We start from the raw sequence: 26690 nt of genomic DNA, 5'->3' as shown, positions 1-26690 counted from the left end.
AAAAAAACAAAAAAATTGCATTCAAAAAATTCACATTAGCAAGATATAAAATAAAAACAATAAAAAAAAAAAACCTATGTACGGTAATTCACTCTGTTTGGAGGATAGGCAAGGTGACATATCGAGGATATTGTTTCAAGGCAGTCCTCCATGACACTAAATTAAAATAAAAATGGTATGGACATGTTCACTAATCTGCCCTCGCACACGCCGACGTTCTCTCTGCGTCGATGAGAGGGTAACGGGGAGGGTTCAGCAGAGTCATCCAAACTTAAAACATCGCTTTGCAGCACAGGAGTGGGGGGGGGGGGGGTGTCTTCAGACTGGACACACAGGGGCAGGGACGACTTTAACACCATTACAGGCTATAATACCAAACCTTCCATTTGGCATGGCTCTCTCTTGGGAAAACATCCTCAGTGGAACATGGGAAGTCATTAACTGCTCGGATACTGGCTGGGGAACAGTCCGCAACTTTGGGCTTTATTATACATGTGACCCCAAAGAATTGCGCTGGAAATCTCACAACCGTCATGCTGCCAGCTTGTTAATCCAGTTGGTGATGTGATGTGGTGGTCGACTGGTCGGTCGGTTGGGGTTAAGGCATTGGACAGTAGCGTCGAGAGGCTGTGATTCAATCTCCAAAGCACATCACGCCCGTTTCTCTTGTCACTCCAAAGCAACGTCCCCCAGTGTCTACCGGTGTAGAGTCCATTATTATCCCGTCACATTATTAAGATCAAGAAACATTTAAGACCCTCTAATAATCCACTTAATTTTGGTCTCACTTTTTTCCTTTTTTAAAAACATCGCTCTTAATTCCTTTAACTGCAATTTCTTTCCCATGCGCATGACAGATTATATAAATGCTCCAAAGTCATTTACGTTTCCGCCCATACATTCAGTGTGTATGTTTTAGCATTAGTAAGAAAACTGGTGGCAACCGAGAGATAAATAGCATAAATAGCATTTTGTTTTTCAGCCCCATGTACAAGTGTCAGGTCGCTGCTCATTATGACAAAGCCAACAGGAGCAAAACTGCATGTGAGTCAAAAGAGACTGTAGTGTGTTTTCGACAGCAGCGTGGTTAAGGGGAGCGCTTTAACCAAGCAGCGTGAGCAGAAATCATCCTCAGAGAACAGTGCAGGAGGCGTCTCTGGTCTTCTGTTCTCTCAGGCCCGGGTCCCAGTGCCAGGGTTGACCTCTTTGGAGGAAAAAAGTGCAGGGGCCAAATGGCAGACTGATGCTCTTTGTGCCAGAAGACAGGCAGTTACACTCTCGGCTCCTCGTGTGTTCAGGTTTTACATTCAGTCCCACGTCAGGAGTGACCAAAAAAGGCTTCGTGTCAAAATGAGTTCGCAAACTAACGATGGGGCAAAACCACTTTGAACTGGGACTTGACAGTGGGGGAAATGAAAAACATGATTTTGTGAGTCAAACGAAGAAATTGCAGTACGCAACAGGCTGAAGGTGGCAAGATCCCACAGGAAGATCTGTCTCTTCCTTTGCAATACCACAGAAGAGAAACAGGAGCAAAAAAATATACATCAAAAAACGAGGAGAAAAATACAAATGCTGGGCGTCTTGGGGAGGAAAATAAAAGATTATCCTCTGCAAAATTCCAACAAAAAGGTTCCCCCGTTTGGATGACTGGCCTGCGAAACATTCCCGCACATCTTGTAGGAGGGGGAAAAAATAAAAAATAAAATAAAGAAAAACGACTCCCATCAAAAGACACAAGCGTCTTGTACATCTCAACAAACCATTTTGAACGGGTCCCTCCAGAGAGTCAAGATCTTTCAGCTGTCTCCCTCTTTTATTCTGAACGGGACCACATTGATTTCTGAAATCACAAACAACTGAGCCGGACACTTTGGAGCGTTTCAGGCCGGTGTCGGATCATCATTTGTGCCTCGGCGTGTTCTTCTTCCGTTTTCTCTTGAAGAAACAGCAGCACCTGCGGACAGAGGCGGACATTGAACTGATATGTAGACGGAAGAGGCTTCGGATGAAGCAAAAAGAAAGAACAAACACCGGCGGACTGTTTCAATTGGTTTGATATCACAAGAACTGAATTTATTTGAGTCTTTCAAATAGAATCGAAATGCTTCGTTGATCCCCAGGGGGACATTTATGGACATATATGTGTTTTTAGGAGCACAATAATGAGAGGTGCAGCTGGCCAAAGGTTCGCTGCAGTGACTCTGAAGGCAGTTTTTCTCCTATGCAAAAAAATGGAGCAGTGCACACACGGAGCACAAGACATGGTGAGCCTGAATGGTCAATAAAACATACAAAGACAAGAAAAACGCTGTGGATCAAGACATAGGACAGTGACTGGCTATTCTCAGATCAGTTCATAACTAACGAATAATGGTGCACCATGCAACAAGAGTTTAAAGACCGTTAATCTGCTAAAAGAGTGAGAAAAAGAGCTTACAAATATTACAGGGGCTCTTTAGGAAGAGTCTTCAGTTGACTTATATCAAAGTACTTGTTTACTCTTTCTGTTTTAAGTTGGTATGCCTGCTCACATGGCAGCACAGAAAAGGGCAGAGACTTGGTAGTACACATGGTAGACAGCGTTCTCAGGGGTTATATGGCACTATTGCACCAGTGAGAGTCTAGTTAAAATTGGTAAGTAACAACTCCACTGGGCCCCAGCCTAGGCTGGTCCACTCCCTGGCCCATGAGTCTGGTGTGGACTAGCAGAGAGGGACTCACCACAGGTTGAGCATTTTCACGCAGCTACAGAAGAAGAAGAGAGAGGAAAGAGTGTAAAGAGAAAAGAAAGATAGATTAATACAGCAAGACCAAGATGATGGGACTGGGCACATGCCACACAAACATGCACAGACACACACGACAGGACACCGGTGGACACGGAGCGGGGACGTTCGAGAGGGTAAAGGAGGAGAGATCACAGAAAAGGTCACAGCACATCTACTCTGCAGCTGCTTCTCCCCTAGTTACCGGAGTCCAGGAGCACATTTAACCTGGGTTAAGTATTTCTCCCAGGCTATGAGGATGTTACAGTGTCAAAACGTTGTGTAATGTACATTTGACACATAAGATTGTGCATTCGACAACCTTTTAAAAAAATGACATTGTCTGCTTCCTGAATAAAATTCAATTGTTTATACGATTCAATCGCCAGTTGCCTTTTCTAATATTTCTTCATGTCACACATCAAATGCCCGTCTCATCTTTATAAAAGGTTTAGTGAACAACAATGGGAATAAGTTTAAGTAAAGGTTGACCCAACACTTGGTATTAAATCCATCACTAATACTGTGTGATAAGTCCTTTCTAAGTTCTTCGTAAGTTCTTCTTCACCTTTGATTTAAGAAATCTGGACGCACAATTAAAACTTTAATATCTTAAAGCTAGTAAAGACTTTAATAATGTGTAAAGCTCGGAAACATGTGTAGAGCTGTCCTATCAAAAGAAATCAACTCTGTTAACAGGAAGTCACTGTACCATCACAAGGTGTAACAAACCTACCACCATTTTATTCATAAACACATATGGAGAAATATGCGTACTGTACTCCTTCAGTTTAGAATTATAGGGAAATATTTGAATATGCTAACCTAACCGAATGTACTTTTAAGTATGATTTGTAGATACAATCACTGATAGAAACTAAAATCCAGAGTAAGTTTAACCTGATCGTACACAGGCTGAACCTTATCTTTTATTGTTCCGACAGTCAGAAGCAAATCAGCCCGTGAATGTTAACCAAAAAGATGAAAGAGCAGACGATGCATGTGGCATTAATTCACCACGGGAATCTCATATTCCCCCAGAAGGCAAAACATTAATTAAACTGCATCAGATGCAAGATTTGCATTCATTACTTTATGTTCTTATATCAAACACCAACTTCACTGACGAGGTATCAAAGGGACTGGCAGTAAACATGTCGCAGAAACACAAACGAGAGCACGTTCAAGTGAATTAAAGCACTTTTTAAGCACTTTCAAGGTCAATTTACAACCTTTTCAGCACCTCACAGCTGTGGTAAATCACATATTTCTACAAATAGACATTGAAAATGATCATTTCAACTTTATTTTTTCCATTAAAACCACGTTAAAAGAGATGGTGTTACGTTATAGACACCAAAAATGTTCCGTAATATCAGAAGGATAAGAAATTAAATTATATTTCTATTCTACAGCTATTTGTTGTGAAATACACGTGGATACCATTTCAGGCATTTTCAAGAACTTTATCCAAAAAATTCAAGCCTGAAAAACATAACATTAAAATAGGAACCCTGTTTTTTCTATGTTAAGGCTACAAGATGTATTGGGATATATTGTTTAACAAACATAACCATGGGTAGCTACTCGATGAAATCTCATATTTAGGTAAGGGGAAAGTTTTACTCAGTTACGACATTTTGCTTTTGTAATAATTGTCCATTTTAAATGGTCATCTGAACCGATAATGATGAGCTGACATTACCTTCTCAACGGACTTTCAATGAAAATTCAGCAAGTATTTTATCGAAACCTTCAAATTGAACAAATACATCTGTGAGAATCAAAGTAACGTTTCACTGTTTTAACTGTTTATATAACAATTATAGCATTATTCTGCATCCTGTACTTAATTTACAGGGGGGAAAATACATTTACCTGTCAACCAGCTAAATATCTACAACCCTACGTCAAATGGCTAATATTTTACATTCTTAAATTGACAGCAAATAGGGTATTTCAATGGGCCAGATCTAGGCATAATCATAAATGTTTCCACCAGAGCCTCAGAACTCGAGACAAGTGCAGTTCTCAGTACTTCTGGAGCTTGTAACTAAATCTCATTTACTTTGAAGTTTCACTCTTTTATCAAACAAACATCGGCCTTAGTGTATAATATTCAACAACAGCCTCCAATTCCAACTGAATGCACTTATCCTCTCCATTAATAAACATATATTTTGTCTCAAAGAGTTGTGTCTCTCAGAGGAGCTCAGTTCTTCTCAGTCAGCTGAACCTCGTGACATTCGGCCAGCAGCGCAGTTTCAGCACAGTGGGCGCCCAGCAATGCAACATGGCGTCATCCCAGCTGCTGGCGATGAAGACACCGGGAGCTGGTGGCACCAGCTGAAGATGAACTGAATTTAACCCAATGCTAATGACCATGGCTTCCATGTTTGTGTCTCAGGGAGAGGAAGAAGTGACTGATAGGATGACATCATGTGCATAATCTTTGTACATGTGACTAATTTACCACATGGACAATCTGGTGTGATCTCAGCTGGCTGCTACCTCAATAAACTGGCCCAATCTGCAACGCATTGATCATTAATGGTACTCTTAAAGACAACAGTGGAGCAATTCTTTAATATGGTCATGGTGTTAGAAAGTAAACTGACGTCCTCAGAGGTGTCAGTGTCAGGCGTCGGCTGCTCAGACAGGCTACAGTTATGAGAAGCTGTTTTATTCTCCGACTGAGAAGTTCATCTACATCGGCTTTCTTTCCTTTGAACAAATCTAATCGAGGGAACAGCATAGAGACAGGCATCAGTCAAGATAAAAAACCCACACAGGCAGACAGAAGATAAGAGGAGCAGGATGACAGCTGGCGGATGGGTGCTGCCACAATTCAACGGCATAGCAAAAAGTGTCGAGAGGAAGAGAGAGGTAGAACGGGAGAAAGAGAGGAAGCGACAGACGGACAAGGAGGAGAGGTGAGGCAGGTGTACGACACATACTTGGCCTCGTCGACCACTTCCACCTCTGCCTGAGCTGTAATGGGAGCGTTGGAATGAGTCAGCGGATCGTCTGCGTTCAGCTCCCCGTTGGTCGAGCTGACCACCTGCGGCACAGATGGGGGGTTACTTCAAAGGCAGTTAAGACGCTGGTCAGGACCAATGTGAAAAACCGGTCCTGCTGTGTTTGAGACTTTCTCTGGTGAAAAACTAATGCATGAATGTTGCTTTACCAATTGACTTTACTTTGTCTCTGTGGGAACGCAGCAGCAAAGAAGAACACATCACTAGCACAAAAAGCACATTAATCAGTCTTGTGTTAGCTTCACTTTATGATTGCATCTTGTGTTGATGGCCTCTCTGATGGTTATCGGTGTGTCTCCCTTTGATACTGCTGCGGTCATTAAGAGAAAATTTGTGAAAACTTCAAAGTTAGTCCCAAAAGACGCCAAGGGACGGGTGGAGGACCATGAGAAATATGTTGTGGGAGATCAGTAAACTGCAAAATTTCTCCTTTTAGCAGACAGTCCGGCTGGAGGCACGTTAGTATTGTCTGAAATAAATCCCACTCTTCCTGCGTGCAGAGAACAATTCTGGCCAGTGACCATAGCTGACAATAGTCATTTCAACAAATCCAGTAAATCTGGGTGCAAACAGGTTTACTGTAGCTTCACTTCTGTCAGGTGGAATAATCGAAGCTCTCTTTTACAGTCAGTTCTCCTTTTAAATCTGCAGGGAGCCAAGAGGACTGTTCATCTACTTATTATGAATCAAAATCATTTTATGGGTTTTTAATTCATTTTCCAGCCCATATGCCATTATAAAAGGAAGCTTTTCCTAAACGTAAACCTTTTTCAAAATTAAAAATACATGAATGAACAACCGGACACCAAACACACCGGCACGACAGACAAATTACAGAATGCAAAGAAAAGCTACTGATCCCATTCACCTGTAGAAGAAATGACATAATTATTATAAAAAAAGAGAGCTGTGTGCATAGGTGTATAAAGTATAAACACTTGTTAATCTTAGCCATCCTAAAACCATTCACTTCCATTCATGATGCAACAGTGTAGGTCAGAGTAAATGACATTTGAAATGACTTTCAATAGTGTGCAACTACCACGACCCATTCAACTTTGCACAGATGTGTCAGAACTGTGTACGGGAGAAGACAAGGTGCAAGATAAAAGTGACATATCTGCTGGAGCTACTGTAGGCAGGCTATTCTGTGTTCATACTGTCAGTGGGACCACCGTCCTTGGGTTCAACTAGTCTAGTGATTTGAAAAAGTAGTATACTTATATTTTATGTAGCTACTTTCAAGCCTCCACACGGTTTCAACATGAACTGGAGTGAATGTCATTTAGTCGAATAACCAGAGATTTACCAAAGCCTACGCTCTACGCACCTATGCATGTATAGAGCTTGTTGAGGACAGGGACAATCTTGGGTAATGGCAAGTAATCAAAATTATACCAGGATGTTCCTTTAAGCATAATGACCCTTTAAAACTAAAGAGCATGCACTTAGCTGGCTAAGCCAGGTCACCCCGCCATGCAAGAGGCTTCTTGATCTTGCAAAGGAATGTCCAAGCTCCATGACGAGCTGTAAGACCTGAGATCAAAACATTCAGGGCTGCCGTTTGAAAAGCTAAATCACATTTTCACCATCTGGGGTGGGAGGCACCAGATGACATGCATATGGTGGTGCAGAAAAATAACATTTCCCAGCCAGGGGTAAAGGGGTGGGGGAGGTATATGGTTGTAGATCTGTCTCACACAAGAGGCTTAAATAGACAATATGTAGAAATGTTGTGTCCTGGTTCATCTACCATTGTACGTTTACTTGTGAACCAGCAATGGTAACGGTGATTCGAAATGCCTAAAACATTCAGGAAATGTTATTTTTTGGTCAATTATGAGCCGTCATTTCATTCACTTTTTGGAGAAATATATAGGGTCGACAGTGTAATTGTATTTCTTCTGTATGACCTTGAAAGTATGTTTGAAAGTAAAAAAAATAGCCTTAAATGAATAATAGCAAACAAAATTAAGCAAATTTTGCAGAAATGTAGAATTGTCTTTTTTTAAATGTCAAGAATTTTCTTTAAAAACGGGTTCAAAATCAGAATGATGCACCTGTGTATTATTAGGGTTTAAACTTATTATTTATTCTGGATTAGATCCAATGAGACAGATCTGACACCACAGAGATTGGGTGTGGGGTTGTGGTTGATCGGGTGAGGGGTGTATACCTGCACTGAGCCCCCGTGCCTGTCCGCTGCCAGGTGGGAGGTCAGATAGGAGGAGTTTGCTTGGCGTGTGGGCTGCACCTCCCATGCTCCTCGTCGATCTGAGACCGCTGTCTGCTCAGGAGTCAGGAGCGTCGGTGATGGGAGGGGAAGTGGGAGTGGGGGGTGCGATGGGAGAGGGTGGGGGTGGTGATGGAATAATTGCATCAGGAAAGATGGATATTTGGGTGTGCGAGGCCAGGTACCATGCAAAGCAGCATGAGAAATGGAGAAGGAAAAAAAAAGTAACAAAATAAAAGAGTGAATCAAAATCAAAGCAAGGCTTCAGCCAAAGAACTGAAACTAATGAGCCCGAAGCCAAACGGAGGTAAGCTCTTACATCTCAAACTTTGGCCTCAATCTCATTAGATTTAAGTAACACACAAAATTAAAACTAAACTACTGAACAAGGTCTTCAACCATTTTTGAAACATTTTTCTATGAAAGAAGCCGTTTGTTTGACGAGTCGTCTTCATAACAGCAACAGTTAACAACAGTTATCAAAGCAGGAGTGTTTACACAAACACAATGTAGAGTACAATCAGCAGTGAACTCACTGAAAAAAAGAGTAATAAAATCCTTAATTGGCAGAAAGTTCAAACCTTGTAAGGAGCAAAAACATAATAAGAATTTGCACCTTAAAAACCAAAAAACGGTGCAAGGGGGAACTGCAGTCCCCTGGAAATAATGGTCAGAGATACCGTTAATGAAACACACCTGACAACCTGGGCAATATTTATAATAGAGTATGGGGCTGCTGTCAATCAGAGGAAATCATTTCAATTTCAAGTCTGAAATAATTGTCAACAGTCCACCAAATTAAGAATAAAGATACACATGACAAATCATTCTTCTAATTATCCTTCTATAAAAACCAGATGCTATACATTCATACAATACATCCTATCAGCAGTAATAGTTTTCACAGAAGCTTTTAAACTTTGCATGAACATTAGCTTTGTTTGGAGATAATGATGAGACCCCAAGCCCCCGCCACAGCGATTGTGGCCAGAGGGGCCAAAAAAGGTCAGTTCACTGAGTGTCCACTAGGGGCAGGATTTATAATAGAGCAATTTCTCATTGACCTCCATGTTTAATCGCCCGTTCACAGCATAATAAAACCTATTTTAGCCTGGTACAGAAAAACATTCTAGTCTGTATGTTTAGGTCATATTTCCATGATAACACTGGTTTTTACTTTATTGGAGGTTAAAGTTTATGAATAATTAGGGGCGCTGGCCCTCATTTCTCCTCGGAGGTAACCGCCAGATGGACGTATCTCCCTCCCCCCAACGTCACATCAAGGCCCTTTTCTGGTAAGAGGAAATGAGGCGAAGTCAAAGTCTGACAAGATGGCGACTCCCGTAGGTGAGTACGATTGGATCAAACTGAGAGAACGGGCCTCGACAGAGATGCTACGTCCATTTTTTACAAAGTCTATGTGAGATCCTGATGACTGAAGTATCCTGAGTTGATCAAGATGTTTAGTTACAGTTTCCCTTGTTCATAGGTCAGTCTCATACGTACCTCATGCATAGATTTCAGGTTGTAATGTTTCCCCTAATTCCACTGGATCAAAAGCCTGACAAAACACACACACACACACACACACACACACACACTTGCCAATTAAAAGACCTGGCGTACCTGATTTCTAATTGGTGGGTGCTGCGAGGGCCGTTCTCTGTGAGGATGGCTCTCTCTCGTCACAGCAGATGCGGCAGAGTCTATATGGACAGACCCCACTGGTGTAGGCTGAGGGGAATAATCATCAGTTAATTCAAGTCAAGCAGCTAACCAAAAAATATATACTGACCGACTTAAAAGGGTTGTGTTAATAGTTTATGTGCGCAACTTACTATCTGCCTGCCAACCCAGTCGTAGGTGTAGTCAAAGGTGTATCCTTTTCGCTCAAACAGCTCAGTGAACAGAGTTCTCAGGTATTCATAGTCGGGCTTTTCAAAGAAGTCCAGTCGTCTCACATATCGCAGGTAGGTGGCCATCTCCTCTGAATTACACAAATAAATAAAAGAATGGTTTAACCTTTAAAATGGATACAATGATTGTAATTATACTGTGGGATGACATTTTGTAACATTTTATTTTGAAAGGTCTCGCAAAAAAAAGGTAAAATCCTAGCCAATCTCTATATGATCATTTTCAGGATTATAAATAAGTTCATAACAGCCGACATCAGCGGGAACTACCTGGGAAGTTCTCACAGAGGACCTCGATGGGAGTGTTTCGTTTTGTGTCTCCAATCTTCTGGTATCGTTCTTTCAACGTGTCGGCCTGCAGGAGAATCCAAACAAAAAGGCATATGGACCGATTCTGATGTCTGATGAGCTTTAATCAGAGTGATATGAAAACTGAATATGTGATATGAATCTCAATTCTGAACTGGTTAAAATAAGAATTTAAATCCTGACTGTACACAAAGTGACAAGTGGTTAATTTCCAATTCACAACATTGCTTCAAGTCTTTACATGTACATTCTTTCACTTCTGTAATAATACTGAACTTAAGCACAGAACGGACTTTCAACACATTCTGAAATTGTTCACAAACTGCAAATAAAATCAGCTGATTATCAAGGTGGCAGACTGTCATGAGAGCATGTCAGCTCTTTTAAAAGAGTTTTTTTTATTGATAAATGTTTTTCTACACAGAATGAAACTGACTTTGTAACCTCTCCATGTACTTGGCATACCTTTAGTCCTTGCCATGGTAGACTCCCACGAAGGAAATACATGAACATGTGGCCTAAGGCCTCCAGGTCATCTCGTCGGCTTTGCTCTGTAGCAAAAGATTTGATGACATTTCACTGAGAAACTTCAAGAATAAAGCATCAAACCACAAAGCAATGAAATGAATCTTACCTTTGCCTAAATGTGTGTTGATGGACATGTATCGGGCAGTGCCTGTCAAGCTCTTATGCTCCCTGTATGGAATGTGTTTTTTGGTCTCGGGGTCGATGTACTCTTTGGCCAGACCAAAGTCAATGATGTGGATGATGTGTTCCTTTTTATTCCCTTGCCGCCCGATGAGAAAGTTTTCCGGCTTTACATCTCTATAGATGAGGTTTTTAGAGTGAACGTACTCCATTCGAGAAATCTGATAACAGAGAGGTCAGCGTTAAGAAACATCGACAATAATCTGATACTGTCAAAAAACATGTTTTTTTTATTTCAGTAACAGAACAGTTGTATGCAGTACTTTTCATGAATCTTTCTTTTTGTTTTCAGATTCATTTTTGTTTTCTTATGATTACCTTGTTTAGGTTCATTTTCCATTTTCAGCCTTCCTGCGCTCACATGGCTTCATCAGTTGCTTTTTAAAATATTTAATCTTAACTCTTCTATGGTAATTTCAAATTAAAAAATATTATTATTGTAAATGACCTCTCCCAGCCCACGTGCAGTACCCTCACAGCCCACCGGGGGGACACGCTGCTTTAGAGTCATAATCACAGGCTCAAAGCTGAGGTTTGTAACTTTCTGTAAAACATATGTTATTTTTTTTAAATATTTGCTGAAACTGTCATTATGTCACGACAGCACAATGAGACGGATGACCTGTGAAAAGCCAATGTCGCTTCCATCTCTCTTTCTACTCCCCATGTCATATGTAGATCCACTGCACCTGAACGACAACCAATCAGTCAGAAACTCTGCTCGGATTGGCTCTTTTTCTTTGGGCGCGGTGGAAATTAGTAGATGACATTAGGAGAAACATTTTAGTCGATTATATGTCTCAAAGGTTTGGGTTAGGTCGAGCTGCAACTTTAGTATTTCTACCTGATAAGTGATGAATCATCTATAAAATAGTCAACATTGAATTCACGCTGATTGACCGAGGATTAATTCCCCAACTGCTTAAGCACTCTGCTGCACTACTACCACAGTGATCCATTACTAACAACACAGGGAAAGCCTCTGTTTATGTTGAGCCGGAGATTCAAGCCACTAAGTAGGAAAAACCATCCTGCTGGGACTGAGGAGTACAAAAGCAACAGCGATGAGGATCAGAACGACAACGTCTTTGTAGAGGTAAATAACCAAGTGCTCATAGCAGTTACCTTCCAAAGAAGATTTGTAAGAACAGCTCAAACACGAAGGTAAAAATAATTAAGGTTGTGAGTAATAGGATCCTTTACTTGGTTTTGATCTTAATGGATACCGACACTCTTTTCTTTCACCCGACAAAAAAAAGGGGGCTTGTGTAAAAGTACAACCTCAGAGCACTTATTGTGGGATCACTCACGTGTGCCAAAAAATAAAGAGGAAGACCTGCGTGATAAACACTGAGGAGAGAGTGGCTGAGATGCAGACTTTAGCAACTCTTCTGTTCTGCAGCATCATGCTTATGTTGTGCTGTTTTGTGCGTTTCCTTACGAATTTGCAGGGGCTATCTGCATTACAAGAGCGCTGCAGATTTTTGTGCTGACAGAATGAAATGCTAGAAATTTTGAGATGTCTGGGGCCCCTAAAAGACTGGGCAAAACCACCCTCTGAGCTGCTCAAACTCGATGAGGTTCAGTGATGGCTTTGCTCTTTTTAACGGCCTACGCGACTCTGACCAATAGCACGTGTACTGACAGATTGCTTATGTGCAGACACTGCACCTTACCACCTGCTCCACGGGCCTCTGTAGGCAGGGCTTTGTGTGAATAAAATAACATATCATTTGTTGGGCTGGATACACCCAAACACTGTAAAACAGCTTTATAAGCAGTTTACTCAAAATAGTCCAATGTATTGTATTGTGCTTTCTGGGACATATGTAAAACTACTGTAAAATTGCAAATGTTTGTCACCTTGATTCACCTCACAGTAAGACAGAACATTGCCATTATTACAGACAGGCATGTTTTCTTTATTTCTAGTAGCTCTCCTTTGCCATTTTAATTTGCTGCTTCTGCCATTGGCCACGTTTGGCATCTTGGGCGTGAAAGTTCATTGCTGACCTTAGGCGTTTTCACGTATGAACCCCGGACAGTGTCAGGAGAATCAGGCCCAGACATTGTCCGGGTTTTCTCTTTCACACACGTTTTCACTCACTGTTTGGTTAGGCGAGGTGTGGTGGCTGGGTAGATTGTGGAGGAGGGGAGGACATGACGTGGATTGCACCGCGGTCACACAGGCGTTTCACAATTTGGTCATAAACAACCGAGTCTCTGGCAGGTCCTTGAACTAGTCTGACGATTATTGCATAGGTCCTTAGTGACAGAAATTCCACAATCTCCTCCTCTTTCCAGTTAGACGTTTGTGTTGCCGTCTTTGTTTAAACCACCCTTCTTTCACAAGCTCAGGGGTTTGATTTCTTCCGGTTTGAGCGCAAAACGTCATCAACACGCACCGTTGGCTTGCCGTAAATACACCAGGCAATAAGCAGCTCTATTCTCAAAGGGGCTCACTCAGATTACACAGACTTCGTAGTAGGGAGTTAGCAGGATTAACTGCTTGAATGACCTGGCCTGAATGATTCCAACATTTAGTACTAACATACAAGGGGCTCTTAAAAAAGTTTGGAGAAAAAAAATCTGAACTCTTGGTTCACTTTTCCCAGTGCTTTCAACAGCATCTCAAAGTTTGTTCATTTGTCAACAGAGCAAACTCCATCTGCTGAAGAAGACGATGAGATGTGTTTGAAAGCTCCAGCCAATAACCGGACTATAGACCGTGGGTTGATAAAGTCCCTCCATCTGTTTCACATTAAAACCCATTCAGTGATTCAGGGGGCAGAATCACTTCTACACCCCGGAAGGCTTCGAGGTTCATACTCATTATAAGTTTGTGGAAGCTATTTTAAAACAACTTAATGTGTTATGTAACGCTTTGAACTCACCAGCTGAATAGCTATCATTAAGACAGTCTTCAGGGAAAAGGTCCTGTCACAAAGGTCGAAGAGGTCCTCTAGACTCGGGCCCAGCAGCTCCAGAACCATGGCATTATATTTCCCACAGGGCCCAAAGTAAAACACCTGGGGCACGCCTTCAGCTGGAACACAAGGAGAAAGAAATTAAAGAAATTAGAGTTCCCTGTCCAGTGAACACAGCTCTACGTGTCCTCACATTTGTCTTGGTAATCCAAGGTCTTTATTGGTTAACAATGCGTTTGCAAAGTGCATCAAAGACCATTGTTAATAGTTTAGAAAGTAAACCGCACACTGCTGGAGGAAAAGCAAATACTAGTGAACAGATGATAAAAAGCACAATACACCTTAAATGTTTTGTCGTTCTGTACTAATGGAAATTCAGAGTTAGGGTGGTGAGAGTGTTTATTATTCCTGTCTCCCTTGACTAATGGTAATTCCGAATCGGGTCCAAGGTGAACCATAAGAGGCCCCAAACTGGTCTGACAGGAGGAGGGGCACCACGAGGTCACAGAGGACAGAGAGCCGAGAAAGCTGCTAGCTAAACATTAACTCTAGAGTAAAATACAACACAGTGCCTGCAAATAAAACTGTGTCACTCCTCTACTGAGGGCCTAAAACTAATCTATTCACTGCCTCATATCGCATCCTCCCAACTGAATCATACCCTCTCTGCTCTACTCACTCTAATTGCTCCAAAATCCTTTCCATCTGTCACCTCGGCTCTTATTTTACTACTTGTCACAGTGCAGTTTCGTGTTGTGTGGTCAGTCTAACGCAACAGTAATAATGGTAGGGCGGGGGCTCTGACCCTTACACTCCTCCGTACGGCTTGTTGGGAAGTAAAGCTCCTTGTACTGTTGAACTCCTAGAAAAGTGTGTGAGCTGAAAGCCAAAAGGGAAAGGGAGAGCATGGTGTGAAGCGTTTTAAATGTTCCTTTATTCCTACAGTTTTAAATGAAATCAGACAGTTAACAGTCATAAGCACACTTTTCTGTTTTTTCTAGATTCATAACAACAGCCTCACCGTTCTGCACGCACAGTATAACATTATTAATCTAATCTGGTCTTACCAAATGTTTTGCAAGATTCAAAGCAACATTTCATACGACTGCTATTCATTTGTAATTATTTGTAACTGGTGATATGTGTATTCTTTATCGTCTTCCTGACCACATCTTGAACTTCAGTTTCAAAGAGAAGAGGAAATCAGGTCAAACTGGTAATTGCCTTCTAGGAAGCATGATTCAAAGTTTTGCCCCTGCTTACTGCTAGTCAGCATCCTATTTAAAAAAAAAAGTCCCCTCAAGAAAGTTCAAAGAAATGCTGCTGCTTCAATCGTACAGACCTTGCTTGATCAGACTGCTTAAGCACTGCTCAGTCCTTTGAAATCTTATAATTTCATAGAAGATAAAAGAAGTAGGGACGTCCCGATTGCTTCTCATGTCCCCGATACTAAAGTCCAGTCCTTTAATATCGAGTATCTGCAGATCCCGAAATGAAAAAACTCTTTGGGCAAATAGAGATTTGTTTATCTTATCTTATCAAGCTGTGCATATGTCTATGAGCAATATATTTATGTATACCAGACTTATGTATGGACTTGTATTTGTATGTATAAATTGAGATATAAACACACACTATGTTGCTATTGTTCCTCATCCTTTGAATGGATGATTTCATCGGTGGCAGCACAAATGCAAACAGTAAATTCACATTTTATCACTTTATAAAACTTGATATGGTGGCGTGTTATAAAAACAGTTGATTGCCACACCCAGCAGACACAGAGCAACATTAAAATGCATTTGGAGTCCAATATTTACTTTCTTTCTAGTTTTGTTTTGGTCTCGACCAACGCCTGGGGAAAATATCTGCCTCTTTAGCTGCTAAATGCTCCACTATGTTCAACAGTTAGCTGCTAACTTCTGTCTAAAATCTGCCTGTTATTTGGTGCTGGGCATGTAAGTACTATACTGTAGATTTATCAGAGTGTTTCCAGTGGCTTTAAGTTGCCGGCCATAACACCGGACCAATAAACAGACGTTAAAGATGTTACAACACTCTGCAGAGCTGAGGACAACTGCAGATTTAAGAGAAGATTCTGTGTCACTATGAGCAGCACCTTTCACATTACATGTAATAAAAATGTACATAGCTCCATCACTGTGTAATGTTCACGTTCTGTGTCAAGGTACTCATGACAAAAACAACTGTTCAAAAAAATAGATTCACAAGTGAATTAATCACAAAAAAACACCCCCGGTGTGTAAAGGCCTTAACAAATAAGTTTGCACAATAAAGTTTAGAAAGAGGGACTAGACTGCCATCATAAACCAATTATTTGGCTCAAGTAGATTATACAGAGACTGATAATCAGAAAGCTAAATCCTAATACTAATCCTGATGTAGATATTTATACTGAATAACGCTGCTAAGGACATGCAACTTGCCAGCTGGGGAATAGGAAATACACTGCAGCATGAAAGGTGGCGTGAATGCTGTCAGCTAGCATATGGGCATGTAGGAGTCACGCTGTGCTCCATCTTGTGTTTCTGGACACCATTATGCAGTTCTGTGGGTTGCTAATTGTACCGTAGGAATGAGTGCCTTGAAACCCTGGGTGACTGTGGGAGGCCTAAAAATGTGTCAGATTGGAGATGTGCTGTAAATAAGTGGATAAACGGTTGTTCAATTGAAAACAAGGTCGGTCAAGCTTTTTACTGGCAAAGGGAAACGGGGGATCGCAGAGGCATCATTTTCTACAGCAGAACGGTCCTCATAGGAGATCTAATCTGTGTGTCCTGTACCGCAAAATGTACTCTAATTGTACAGGAAGACTCAAACTGTCGCTTTTGTAGGTACCACTTTTGACTTCTTTCATCCGATTTTCTTAAAAATAATGAGAGCGATTCCTGCTTGGTATAGTTCCGACTTTGTCTTCAGGACGTTTCCACAGCGCTGCGAGCAAGTGGATGACACGTGAGCGAGAAAATGAGGAGAACAGAACGGGGGGGGGGAGTTAATTTGCCGCTATTAAGAGCGATATTGTTTATGTTTCAGATATTTTTCATTTGAGTATTTTTGATGCACACAATGAATTTGTACATCCATAAACATCTATACAGAGCTGGGTCGTAATATGCTCTTGTATGCTCATGTTTTTCAGAAAATAGGTATGAAGATCAACACGAGCAGTTTTTTTTTCCAGAGTTAAAAAGTATTATCTAGATTGGGTAGAGCACAGAATATGGGCTTTTCAATTTTTTAATGGTGCATGGTGATTGAAGAATGCCACCCACAGAGTTATGTTCAAGCATAATATTTAGATATTTATTTAAGGCTGTTGATTTCAGACACATTTGATTGATTGATTTTTCCACAGACATAATATTTGAATGCAGAGAGTTAGCTTTCCTAATTCTAATGAACTAAATAGCCTAGGTACAAACGTATGATGCAGTTGTGTTGTGTAAAAAAAACATAAATTGGATCAAGATGTATAATTGTGTTTCATTACTCAGAGCAGCAGGTCTGTGATCAGAAAGCGTAAAAAAGAAAATCAGCATAAGAAACATAACTACAAAGGTTTTATGCAGACACTTCCACAAATGTATCAGTTCTGTCAGCTATTGAATTAAACAGCCGCCTTGTGTAAAAGGATAAAAGGACACATTTTCCTCTGCATTACTGTAATCTAACAGGAGGTGCTGGCTGCCATCCTTACCAACTAAAAGGGGAACAAGATGAATGTGTGATGAATGAATAGGGCTGTATGAATACGCTTATAAGCCTGACTAAAAGGCACTGGTCGTAGTTGTTCTGATATGCATACATCATTCGTCACTGTAACAAAGAGGGTTGTAGAAATCCATTCAAAGTCTATTTTTAGCGGCCATATTGGATTTCTTTCACATCAATAACTTGTAGACCCATTTTCTGTTAGTTTAATATAAGATGCTGAATGCAAGAGAAACACCGCACAGGGGGAATGCACAACAAAAATGTTACAGAAGGATTAAAAACGTTGATGTATGTTGTGCATGTTGGCACCATCAAGTATGTTTATTTTTACATAATGAAAGAAAACTTCACAGAAATGGCGTTGGGATGCTGTGTGCGGGCCTCTGTGTGGAGTTTGCATGGTCTCCTTTTGCCTGTGTGGGTTTCCTCCCACAGTCCAAAGAAATGCAGGTTAGGTGAATTCGTGACTGAATTAAACTGTAGGCGTGAGTGTGATTCTTTGTGTTTTTTTTTTAAACAATATAGCCCAGTGATAGACCGGACACCAGCCCAAGGTGTACCTCACCATTGACCCACTGTGTGCTGGGAGAGGCTGTAGCTCTAAGCGGCATTTTGGAGATTGGTGGACAGACTGATTTCGCATAGTAAATTTATGACCGGTGTGTGCAAAAGCTGTGTAATGGAAATGGAGACATAGACTAAGGAGAGACAGGCAATCTGTGTTGGTTGTGCATCAGCTCTACAGAACACTTCTCGTGTAAAACAGCCAGCGTCTGGCTCAAATCAAGTTTGTGCGCTGTGCTGATTCACTTTGGAACGCACAATGACATTTCTGACCTTGTGGCTGCTTTGCAAAACCACACTGCAAAACGCTAGTAGCTGTAAGCGATGACCCACTTAAAAAACAAAAGTGGAAAGAAACCAGCATTTGTAATTAGACTAGGGCCTTTTCTCAATTAATAGATTAGTTGTTTGGTCTATAAAATGCCAGAAAATGGTGACCAATGTTTATCTGTGTTTCCCAAGAGGACATCCTTACTTGCCTAGTTTTGTCCACAACTCAGAGATACTCTGTCATACAGGAAAGAAACCAAAACCGAGAATTTTCACATTTAAAAAGCTAAAATCACAGAATTTTGATTCATTTGAATAGTTGACAACTAATCAATGAATCCCTGAATTAGAGTTAACCTCCACTGTGATGTACACTCTTTCATTCTACGAAGGAAGATTGCTAGAGGAAAATTCTGGCTTGTCTTTTGTTCAAAAATCCCAGTGAACATTAGTAAATCAAAGGTAATAAATTCATTTCTTCATTGTTCATCAAACACTAATGCTGCACAGCATATAATTATAACACTGTATCTACATTATCTGGTGTTATAACCTTTGAAATCTCTTCCTTAACGACCGATAAGACGAATTGTAAATTCACTCGAAGAAACGGCGCTCTGCGAGAAGTTCTATTCTTAACAATGATCCATGTGTCCGCATTAGTGGGAACAGACATTCAGGATAAGACCTCTGGCCTTTCCTTTACATGTTTGTAAAATCGAGTAAGCTGTGTCACTGTGGGAAATGTTTACTCTTTGGGATTGCAATGGTCACAGAGCTGGTGCCGTGTTTCATGATGAGCTCTGACTGCCAATGCCTTTAACAGCTCAATAGTGTCCACCCACCCTTGAACAAACCCTCTTGATCTTCAAACCCATTCTGTCCTCAGCACGATGATGCCTCATAGTCTGCTGCTGTCTTGTAAAACCAAAGTAGCAATGAAACCCGTAATTGACTGCACTGATAAAGATGCATACATAATATCTGGTAGGAGATGCTTTATTCCTAATTGAAACATCCTCATGAATATCCAGTGACAGCTGGTTATGCACCAGATACAACACCTGATTGAGCATTTGAGTCAAACCACATTAAGTCATAAAGACCCTGTCGCACAGACACCGTGACGACCACATTGGCTGAGAGGAATGTGGCACAGCACACAGCCAAGGAGAAATGAGGTCACGTTCTCCCATCTGGAGGACAGGACAGAGGCAGGTTAGTACTAAGAGAGGGAGACCCACTCTCTAAATATTTAATGAGTTTCCGCACAGTTGGCCTTTTCCAGCCCTTGCCTTTGCAAAACAATAGCCATTATATTCCCAGTCTGGTTATCATGTATGCACGTAGAGCTCCGAAAAAGCACATCAAGCTCCATACATCACAAAAAAGTGGCTTTTATTTTCTGTGCCAAACTGTGACTGAGGCCAAAACTAAACTGCAAGGAAGATCTGAATAAATTCATAAGCAACATGATCAAACATATCTTTTATCAATAACAAGCTCCAGTTTAGATGTATACATGTGAGTACCTGTGCAATGTATATTTTTTTTAACCATTTTTCCAGAAGAGCAACGAACAACTATTAAAAAATCTTTTTCAATTGTTCCATTGTTTCCAGCATTCCCACCCATTTCCTCTTGTGCCAAGACTAACAAAGTTTGCCCTAAATTTATTTCTCCGCTGTAGTCATTTAATCCTCACAAGATTCCTGTCAGTGGTTGCTGTAACAGGGATGCGTCAGCAGATCTCGACTAATCTTTTATGACAAACTGATAAATTCTCAGGGGAGCAAAGAGAAGTCAAGAGGCAGCTATTACAGTATTCTCTTTCATTCCCAACACAGAATAATACAGTGTAAAGGGCACAAATTCTAGAAAAGGCCAGACTTATGTCAGTGCTTGTACGGTTAGTGTTCACATCATCATTCAACACCAGGAACCAGGCAGTGCAGGGAAGAAAGTGTTGCCATCGGCCTTTATGTGCAAACAAAGATAAAATAAAAACTAGAGCTATGATCAAAAATAAACACGTAATGGATTACAGTATATACCGTCACAGGTAAGGTATCAGGGAAAACTACATGTCGGACATTTGGGCTTGACTGACTGCAGACAGAACAGACAGCACCAGAACTAATAAAAAGGAGCACCGCACACACACACCAGTATTGCACTAGAATGAAAATGATCAGCAATGGTATTGGTTGATGTGACAATGAAGTAACGGGTTATCTCATTCATTCATACATCTTCAACCACTTGTCCCTGTCGGGGTCGCAGGGTGCTGGAGCCGATCCCTGACATCGGGCGTGTGGCGGGGTACACCCTGGACAGGACGCCAGTCTATCACAGGGCACATAGAGACGAACAGAGACAGACAACCATTCACACCTACGGGCAATTTTAGAGTCATCAATTAACACGTGCATGTCTTTTGGATTATCTCATATGTGCTAAATACTATGGCATGCATATTAAATATATAAAATAATTAACGATAATCTGTATTAGGGCCTGTGTCCGCAGAGTTTTTTCTCAGTGCCAGCGTCTTTTTTCAATTGTTCCAAGTGTTTTCGCTTCTTTTTGTGAACTTTTCAGAAATGAGCTACTGTCATCACAGGCACTCCTGTTAAGAAAACTATCTTATGAGATGGCTATAATGACTGTGTAATGTTGGGGTCACTCCTAGGGACGAACCTACAGAGAATCCTCACCCAACCCTGCGGCGCCCCTTTATAGCGTCTTTCAACTCAGGTTTTTGGTTTTCCAGCTGACAACTTCAATGTTTCCTTTGCTGTCATCAGCATCATTTATAGCCAGAGGAGGCAACTGCTGAGGAAAGCTCCAATGAAGAGGCTCGTACGCTCTGTGTCCAGCACCAAACTGCATGCAGTGAAAACGCAAATAAGAATGCGAAATGCAGACTTCCTAGATTACTTCTGAGATTAGTTCCTCAGCTTTCATAGTTACTGGAACTTTTTGGTCGAAAAAAGGATAACAAAAAGGATAGCTGATGAACGTAGTTGAGTCTTTAGTGCCAGATAAATCCCTCAGGGGTTAGTGGAGACCAAAAAACAGAGCTCAAAGAAGAGCGACTTTTTGGACGCACATACAGCAGGTGTCCAGAAGCATGACTCCGAATTAATGACTGTTCTGTAACTGCTGGATGTGTAAATATGCAATGTTTGCTAAAGGTTCGCCATGTCAACTTAATAGGGTGACAATATGTTAGTGATGTGTTCACGGCTTCTTTCCATTACCACCAAGTCCAAAGACTTACAGACCAGACACTGAGCCAGTGTGACATCAAACCTAGATATTGGACACATGTGCGTTAGGTCTGCTTCAGACAGGACAACCCTGGCATTGCAGATATACAGCACCGACTACAAGTTACATTTTCAAGTTCTGTGTGCAACACCTCCTGGCTCCTGCACATTGTGTCTCGGTAACAACAAGGAAATCCTTTCAGTGGATCAGAAAAAAACATCAGCTGCTGCATCTGGTTCGTGGGTGTATGAGAAGCTTTCTGTCAACACCTTTAATATTGAACTGCAACTCTGGTAAGTCTCTTGTCAATGAAGGTCACTGTTCAACAGGGCCTCTATGCACGTAGGCATTAACACGCTCATGTACACAAAGTCCTGGAGATTAAAATAAGTTGCTGACGGAGCTTAATATCAATACGTAACCTGAGTGCAGTAATCACTTGTTATGGAAATGATGCAATCTTCTTCGCTGATATTCCAAAACAGTCCAATCATTGTCATGCAGTCACAATAAAAAAAAAAACAGGTGTTGCAAACACATCTGTGACCTTACCTGTAGTTCCCAGTGTTTTGTAGAACCGGTACTCTAAATGCAACTGTGGTGCCCTCGACTTCACTGGTTCCTGCACAGACAGACACGTCAGAAATGAGACATGTCGGAACCAGCACTCAGTTAATGACAAGAACCTCACAAACAATAATAAAACAGTGAAAAGAAAGAAAAGGACACATACAAGTTTGAAACTGATGTTCAATAAGTCAACATTTTCTTTTAATGACTCATCTTGAACTTAAGGGCATACACAAAGATTGCTATCCAAAGAAATGTCATGTGCATTTGGGATGAACCAGGGAAAACCCCTTCCATTATGTAACACTAGTAGGTCTATCAACCAGCACAAACATGGTCCGGGATGTGGATGGGTGTCAGTTTTGCACAAACATCACCAGCAACTCTGTCGTGTATTAAAAGCTCAAACATGTAAACGATGTTCTGTCACTTGGGACTAAATCGTGTCCATCACTGTTGTCCTCCTCCGAAAACTATGTTAGAGGAAACGTCAGACTCTGATCCGAGCCATAAAATGCTTCCTTCAGGCTCCCTTTTGCAGGTTTTAGTCCAAGCTAAGATACACTCCACCCAAACATCCCATGTACTGTGGGAACCGTGAAATAACGTAACAGTTCAATAATAATTGTGTCAAAGGGTCAATCCAAATTCGCCCGGAAAATAATTTCCTGATGAAAGTGACCTGTGTATGAACTGAAGGTTCAGCGGGCCCAGTAAAGCCTCCAAACTCGAACATTTATTTCCAGTTCGGGGATGTTTTGAAAACTCAACACACATTTACATCAGTGTCAGAACAAAACAGCAGTGTGAGCAGCGGAAAACGATTTGGCTTAGTAAACTTAAAACTATTGTAGCTACTGTATTTACTGCTCTCTAGTGAGCAATAATAAAAGCATGAGTCAGGAGTCATGATTTCCAGTCCAGGAGCAACTGGAAATACACACCTTACCAAGTAGCTACACCTCATTCACATTTCTCTCTAAAAACCAGTCCAGTATAAAAAAAACAGCCCACAGTGCCACACGGGCTAAACCTGAGAGTCGTATTTCTGTAAATCAACTGCAAAAGGCTATGAAAAACATGCAATTAGTTACTAACTGAAGACTAATAACAGCGTTTTTGACGTTATATCATTTCAGTAACATTTTAGATGCATCACTAAAATCAACGGGAGGTATGAAGCAGAGAAAGAAATTGTGCACTTACCAGTTTAATAGCTACATACTCGTTGGTGTAGAGATTTTTACCTGAAATAAGACAGGAAATATGGCTTAGATGGCTTTTAAAAATAAAGTACACCACTCAAAGCTTTATAAAGGGTTCACCAGGGAATAGGCAACTGTGTGTGAGGATCACGTCTGAGTGAAGAGTTTTTTTTCCCTGCAAATTTTGCAAGATCCATGTATAAAAAGGTCTTTAAGGGCGCACTCACACTGTCCTTCCGCACCGCGCCACAGGCTTTAGGGTACTTGTCCCCCCCCCCTCTCCCCCCGCGCCCCAGGCCCGTTTGTACTCACACTACCTGGGCCTCACGCAAATGCTTCTTGCTGTCCATACATTGTCACGCCGTAACACGTCACACGCATTGATTGCCGTCATCGCGATGCGTCGCTTTGTTTACAAATCTTTCCACAGACCTCTGAGTTTTTGTGCGTCTTGTCGACTGTTTTTGAATATTTTCATCCGACCAAATCTGCAGTAAACACTCCACCTCCGCATCACACCAACGTGAACCTTTCGCCGCCATTGTTGTTGTTGTTAAATGTCAGCGCATGGTCCGTCCTCCCTTTTTCTATGTCCGAACAGGCGCACATAAATTACGTCAGAACCGTCGTAGGCCTCGTGCTCGTGCTCGTACACGTGCGCGCGCTCGTACATGTGCAAACGGACTCTACAAAAGCCCACCTTGGCCCGCTGTCCCCAGTTATGCGCGGAGCGGGTGCACTGCTCAAACGCACTAGGCTTTAGCTGAAAAAACGGTTTTGGCCCGGTGCGGAAGGACAGTGTGAGTGCGCCTTAAGAGAAAATGATCCAATTGTGTTCCTTTTTTTTTTTAACCAGCTCTACTGTGAACATAGCCAGTTGTCAGGTACCTAACCAAAGAGAATGCAGTCTCAGCTGTAAAAATTATCATGAAAGTTATAACTTTATGATACTACATTAGAACAACTCTAAAAACGTCCAAATTCACTGTTATTCTGTTGTACTTTTAATCATTTAACACAAGATTTAGACTCAACTCACCGAGCTTTAATTCCCCAAAGTTTCCACAGCCGATCTTCTTGCCCACACGAAAGTTTGGCCCCACCATGAGAACCCCAGATGAGCTGGAGGAGCCGGATGGTCGGGACGAGTGTCCACTGCGGCTTCCCTGGGAAACTTTAGTGCTCCTGGCGGGCCGCTCGCCATATTTATCTCTCTGTTGATCCATGGTGTGAGCAGCACAGGTCAGTGGGAGCCTGGAGTGATGTACAAAAAGGCCTCCTGGGCCGGGCCCACCACAGCCACAGCCCTGGTCACTGGCAGTGCCTGGATGGCACGGTCACTCTCATGAGACAAAACCTGGCACAGCTGACCGGCACTCCTCCCCGTCCTCACCCTGTCACCTCTAACAGTTGTTAAACAGGCTGATCTCTGGCCTCAACATCTGTCACAGGAAGGAGAAGGTGGAGGACCTGTAACGGACACAATATGACAAAAAGAAAAGACATTTACTTTCCACGGAGTGTCATTCGAGAGAGTTGTCCCGTGTTAATCTGATAAAATCCTGCAAAAATACTGGGTTCAAGAACTCAAATATAAGATGTAGGCTGATGTTTTTCGCTGAGATTCTTCTTTAACAAAGATAATAACACTCAAAACAACATTTAAATGACAATTATTACTATTTTATTAGTCGTGTTGATCATGAAAACCTTAGCATTGCAGATTACAAATGTCAATTTAAAGTAGTTCCTCACTGAGGACATTTTAGCCACTTTCATCTTTTTTTAAACATGCCTCCAAAAGTGAAGCGGCAAGACAATAAAGTTAAATAAACCAGGAGATGGAATTTAATTTGGGCTTAAAATAGGCTATTTAACAATAATCAAACGCCTTGGTTAAGGGCAATGGCACATAGTTTTGTTATTTAAAGTTTCACTATTGATGATGTTATGTCAAAAAGGTGCAGTAAAATCTGAAAAGAGCTACAGAGCAGATCTCAGCAGGGTGGACAAGTAGTCTTGCATTGCCAGAACAATAAGTGCTGGAGAACACAGAGCTGGGTCTGTCTGACGTTCCTGCCTGTAATAGGGAAGGTTTTCTTTGCCACCGTACTCTATGGGGGAATTGTTGGGTCTATGTAAATCATAAATAAGTCATAGAGTGTGGTCTTTACCTACTCTGTAAAGTGTCCTGAGATAACTTTTGTTATGATTTGGCACTATAAATAAAATTGAATTGAATCGAGAAAAGTCTTGTTTCACTGCTTATTATTCTGATAGAGGGGGAAATGTTCTAAACCAACAGTCTCGGGCGGTGCAAAACCCAAATGTAAGATTACCACGAGAGAGCAATTTTAAATCACATTTGAAAGTCATGTGTCATATAAACGCTCACTGTTTACAAGTAGACAGTGCTAAATGAGGACAGGACTGGCTTACTGTAACAGCGCCGCTGAGCTAAAGAGATAGTCATCGAGTCCCAGTGGTCACAGAGAGCACCGGTAAACAGTCTGAGCATCAACACAAACCTTAAGTCATAGCTTGTGATAATGAAAGCATCTAAGACTCTCCAACACCCACGGCTACAGCCTGGCAGACAATGTCAGCGGGGGAATATTATGTAAACAATTATATAAAGCTACGTTTGCTCGCAAGGACAACGTAGCTTAACTTGACGGACAAGTGCCCAGCAACATAATTTGGGGATTGAGCTACCCCCTTCTACGACAGGCAAGAATTATGCAGACATCACATTACATGACTGGAAAACACAAAGGCAGTTTGGTGTATGATTCATCAATCAACAAGACATGAGATACACGATGTTTATCAACTGCTGGCCTCTTTGGAGACTTCCCATTCTGTTACTCATCTTCAGCAGTTAGTGTACTGAAGCGAGCGACGGGCAAAATGTTGACTGTAAATTAGACGGATTAACCGTTCCACTAATTATTCACCAAAAAAAGCATTTAAAAAGTACCATTTCCCATTAAAAACCACTCTCTCTGCTTTCAATAAAAAGAAAAAAAAAACAACAGCTACTAATGTTTTCATGACACGCAGTAATCCCTGAGCATGGAAAGGCTGCTGCTTAAAAGTATTTGTGTGTGGGCTTCCGGATGACTCATGCTCAGTATTGCCTGCACAGATCTCAGCATCAAAGACAGCTAG

The 26690-nt window shown here is 41.4% G+C and overlaps 1 protein-coding gene across 2 annotated transcripts in view; it reads right to left on the bottom strand.

Annotated features, from left to right (window-relative positions):
* Positions 1-1759: 1759 nt before the first annotated feature.
* Positions 1760-26690, bottom strand: part of csnk1g1 (casein kinase 1, gamma 1) — a 31398-nt gene continuing 6467 nt past the window's right edge. The window contains exons 2-13 of one of the 2 annotated variants that reach the window (XM_083940662.1): positions 24559-24989; positions 23521-23561; positions 22297-22366; positions 13867-14018; positions 10899-11133; positions 10730-10815; positions 10226-10310; positions 9878-10026; positions 9666-9773; positions 7983-8093; positions 5726-5829; positions 1760-1957 (exon numbers count right to left, since the gene is read on the bottom strand). In XM_083940662.1, the coding sequence (XP_083796788.1) occupies positions 1903-1957; positions 5726-5829; positions 7983-8093; positions 9666-9773; positions 9878-10026; positions 10226-10310; positions 10730-10815; positions 10899-11133; positions 13867-14018; positions 22297-22366; positions 23521-23561; positions 24559-24745 (1383 nt within the window). In that variant the 5' untranslated portion in view covers positions 24746-24989 and the 3' untranslated portion in view covers positions 1760-1902. The remainder of the gene's footprint in view (positions 1958-5725; positions 5830-7982; positions 8094-9665; positions 9774-9877; positions 10027-10225; positions 10311-10729; positions 10816-10898; positions 11134-13866; positions 14019-22296; positions 22367-23520; positions 23562-24558; positions 24990-26690) is intronic. The other variant, XM_083940663.1, reaches the window with a different exon arrangement.

This window comes from Echiichthys vipera, assembly GCF_963691815.1.
Source record: "Echiichthys vipera genome assembly, chromosome: 1".
NCBI classification, from domain to species: Eukaryota; Metazoa; Chordata; class Actinopteri; order Perciformes; family Trachinidae; genus Echiichthys; species Echiichthys vipera.
The sequence above is the reverse complement of the archived record's forward strand: the minus strand, read 5'-3'. Positions and strand labels throughout refer to the sequence as shown.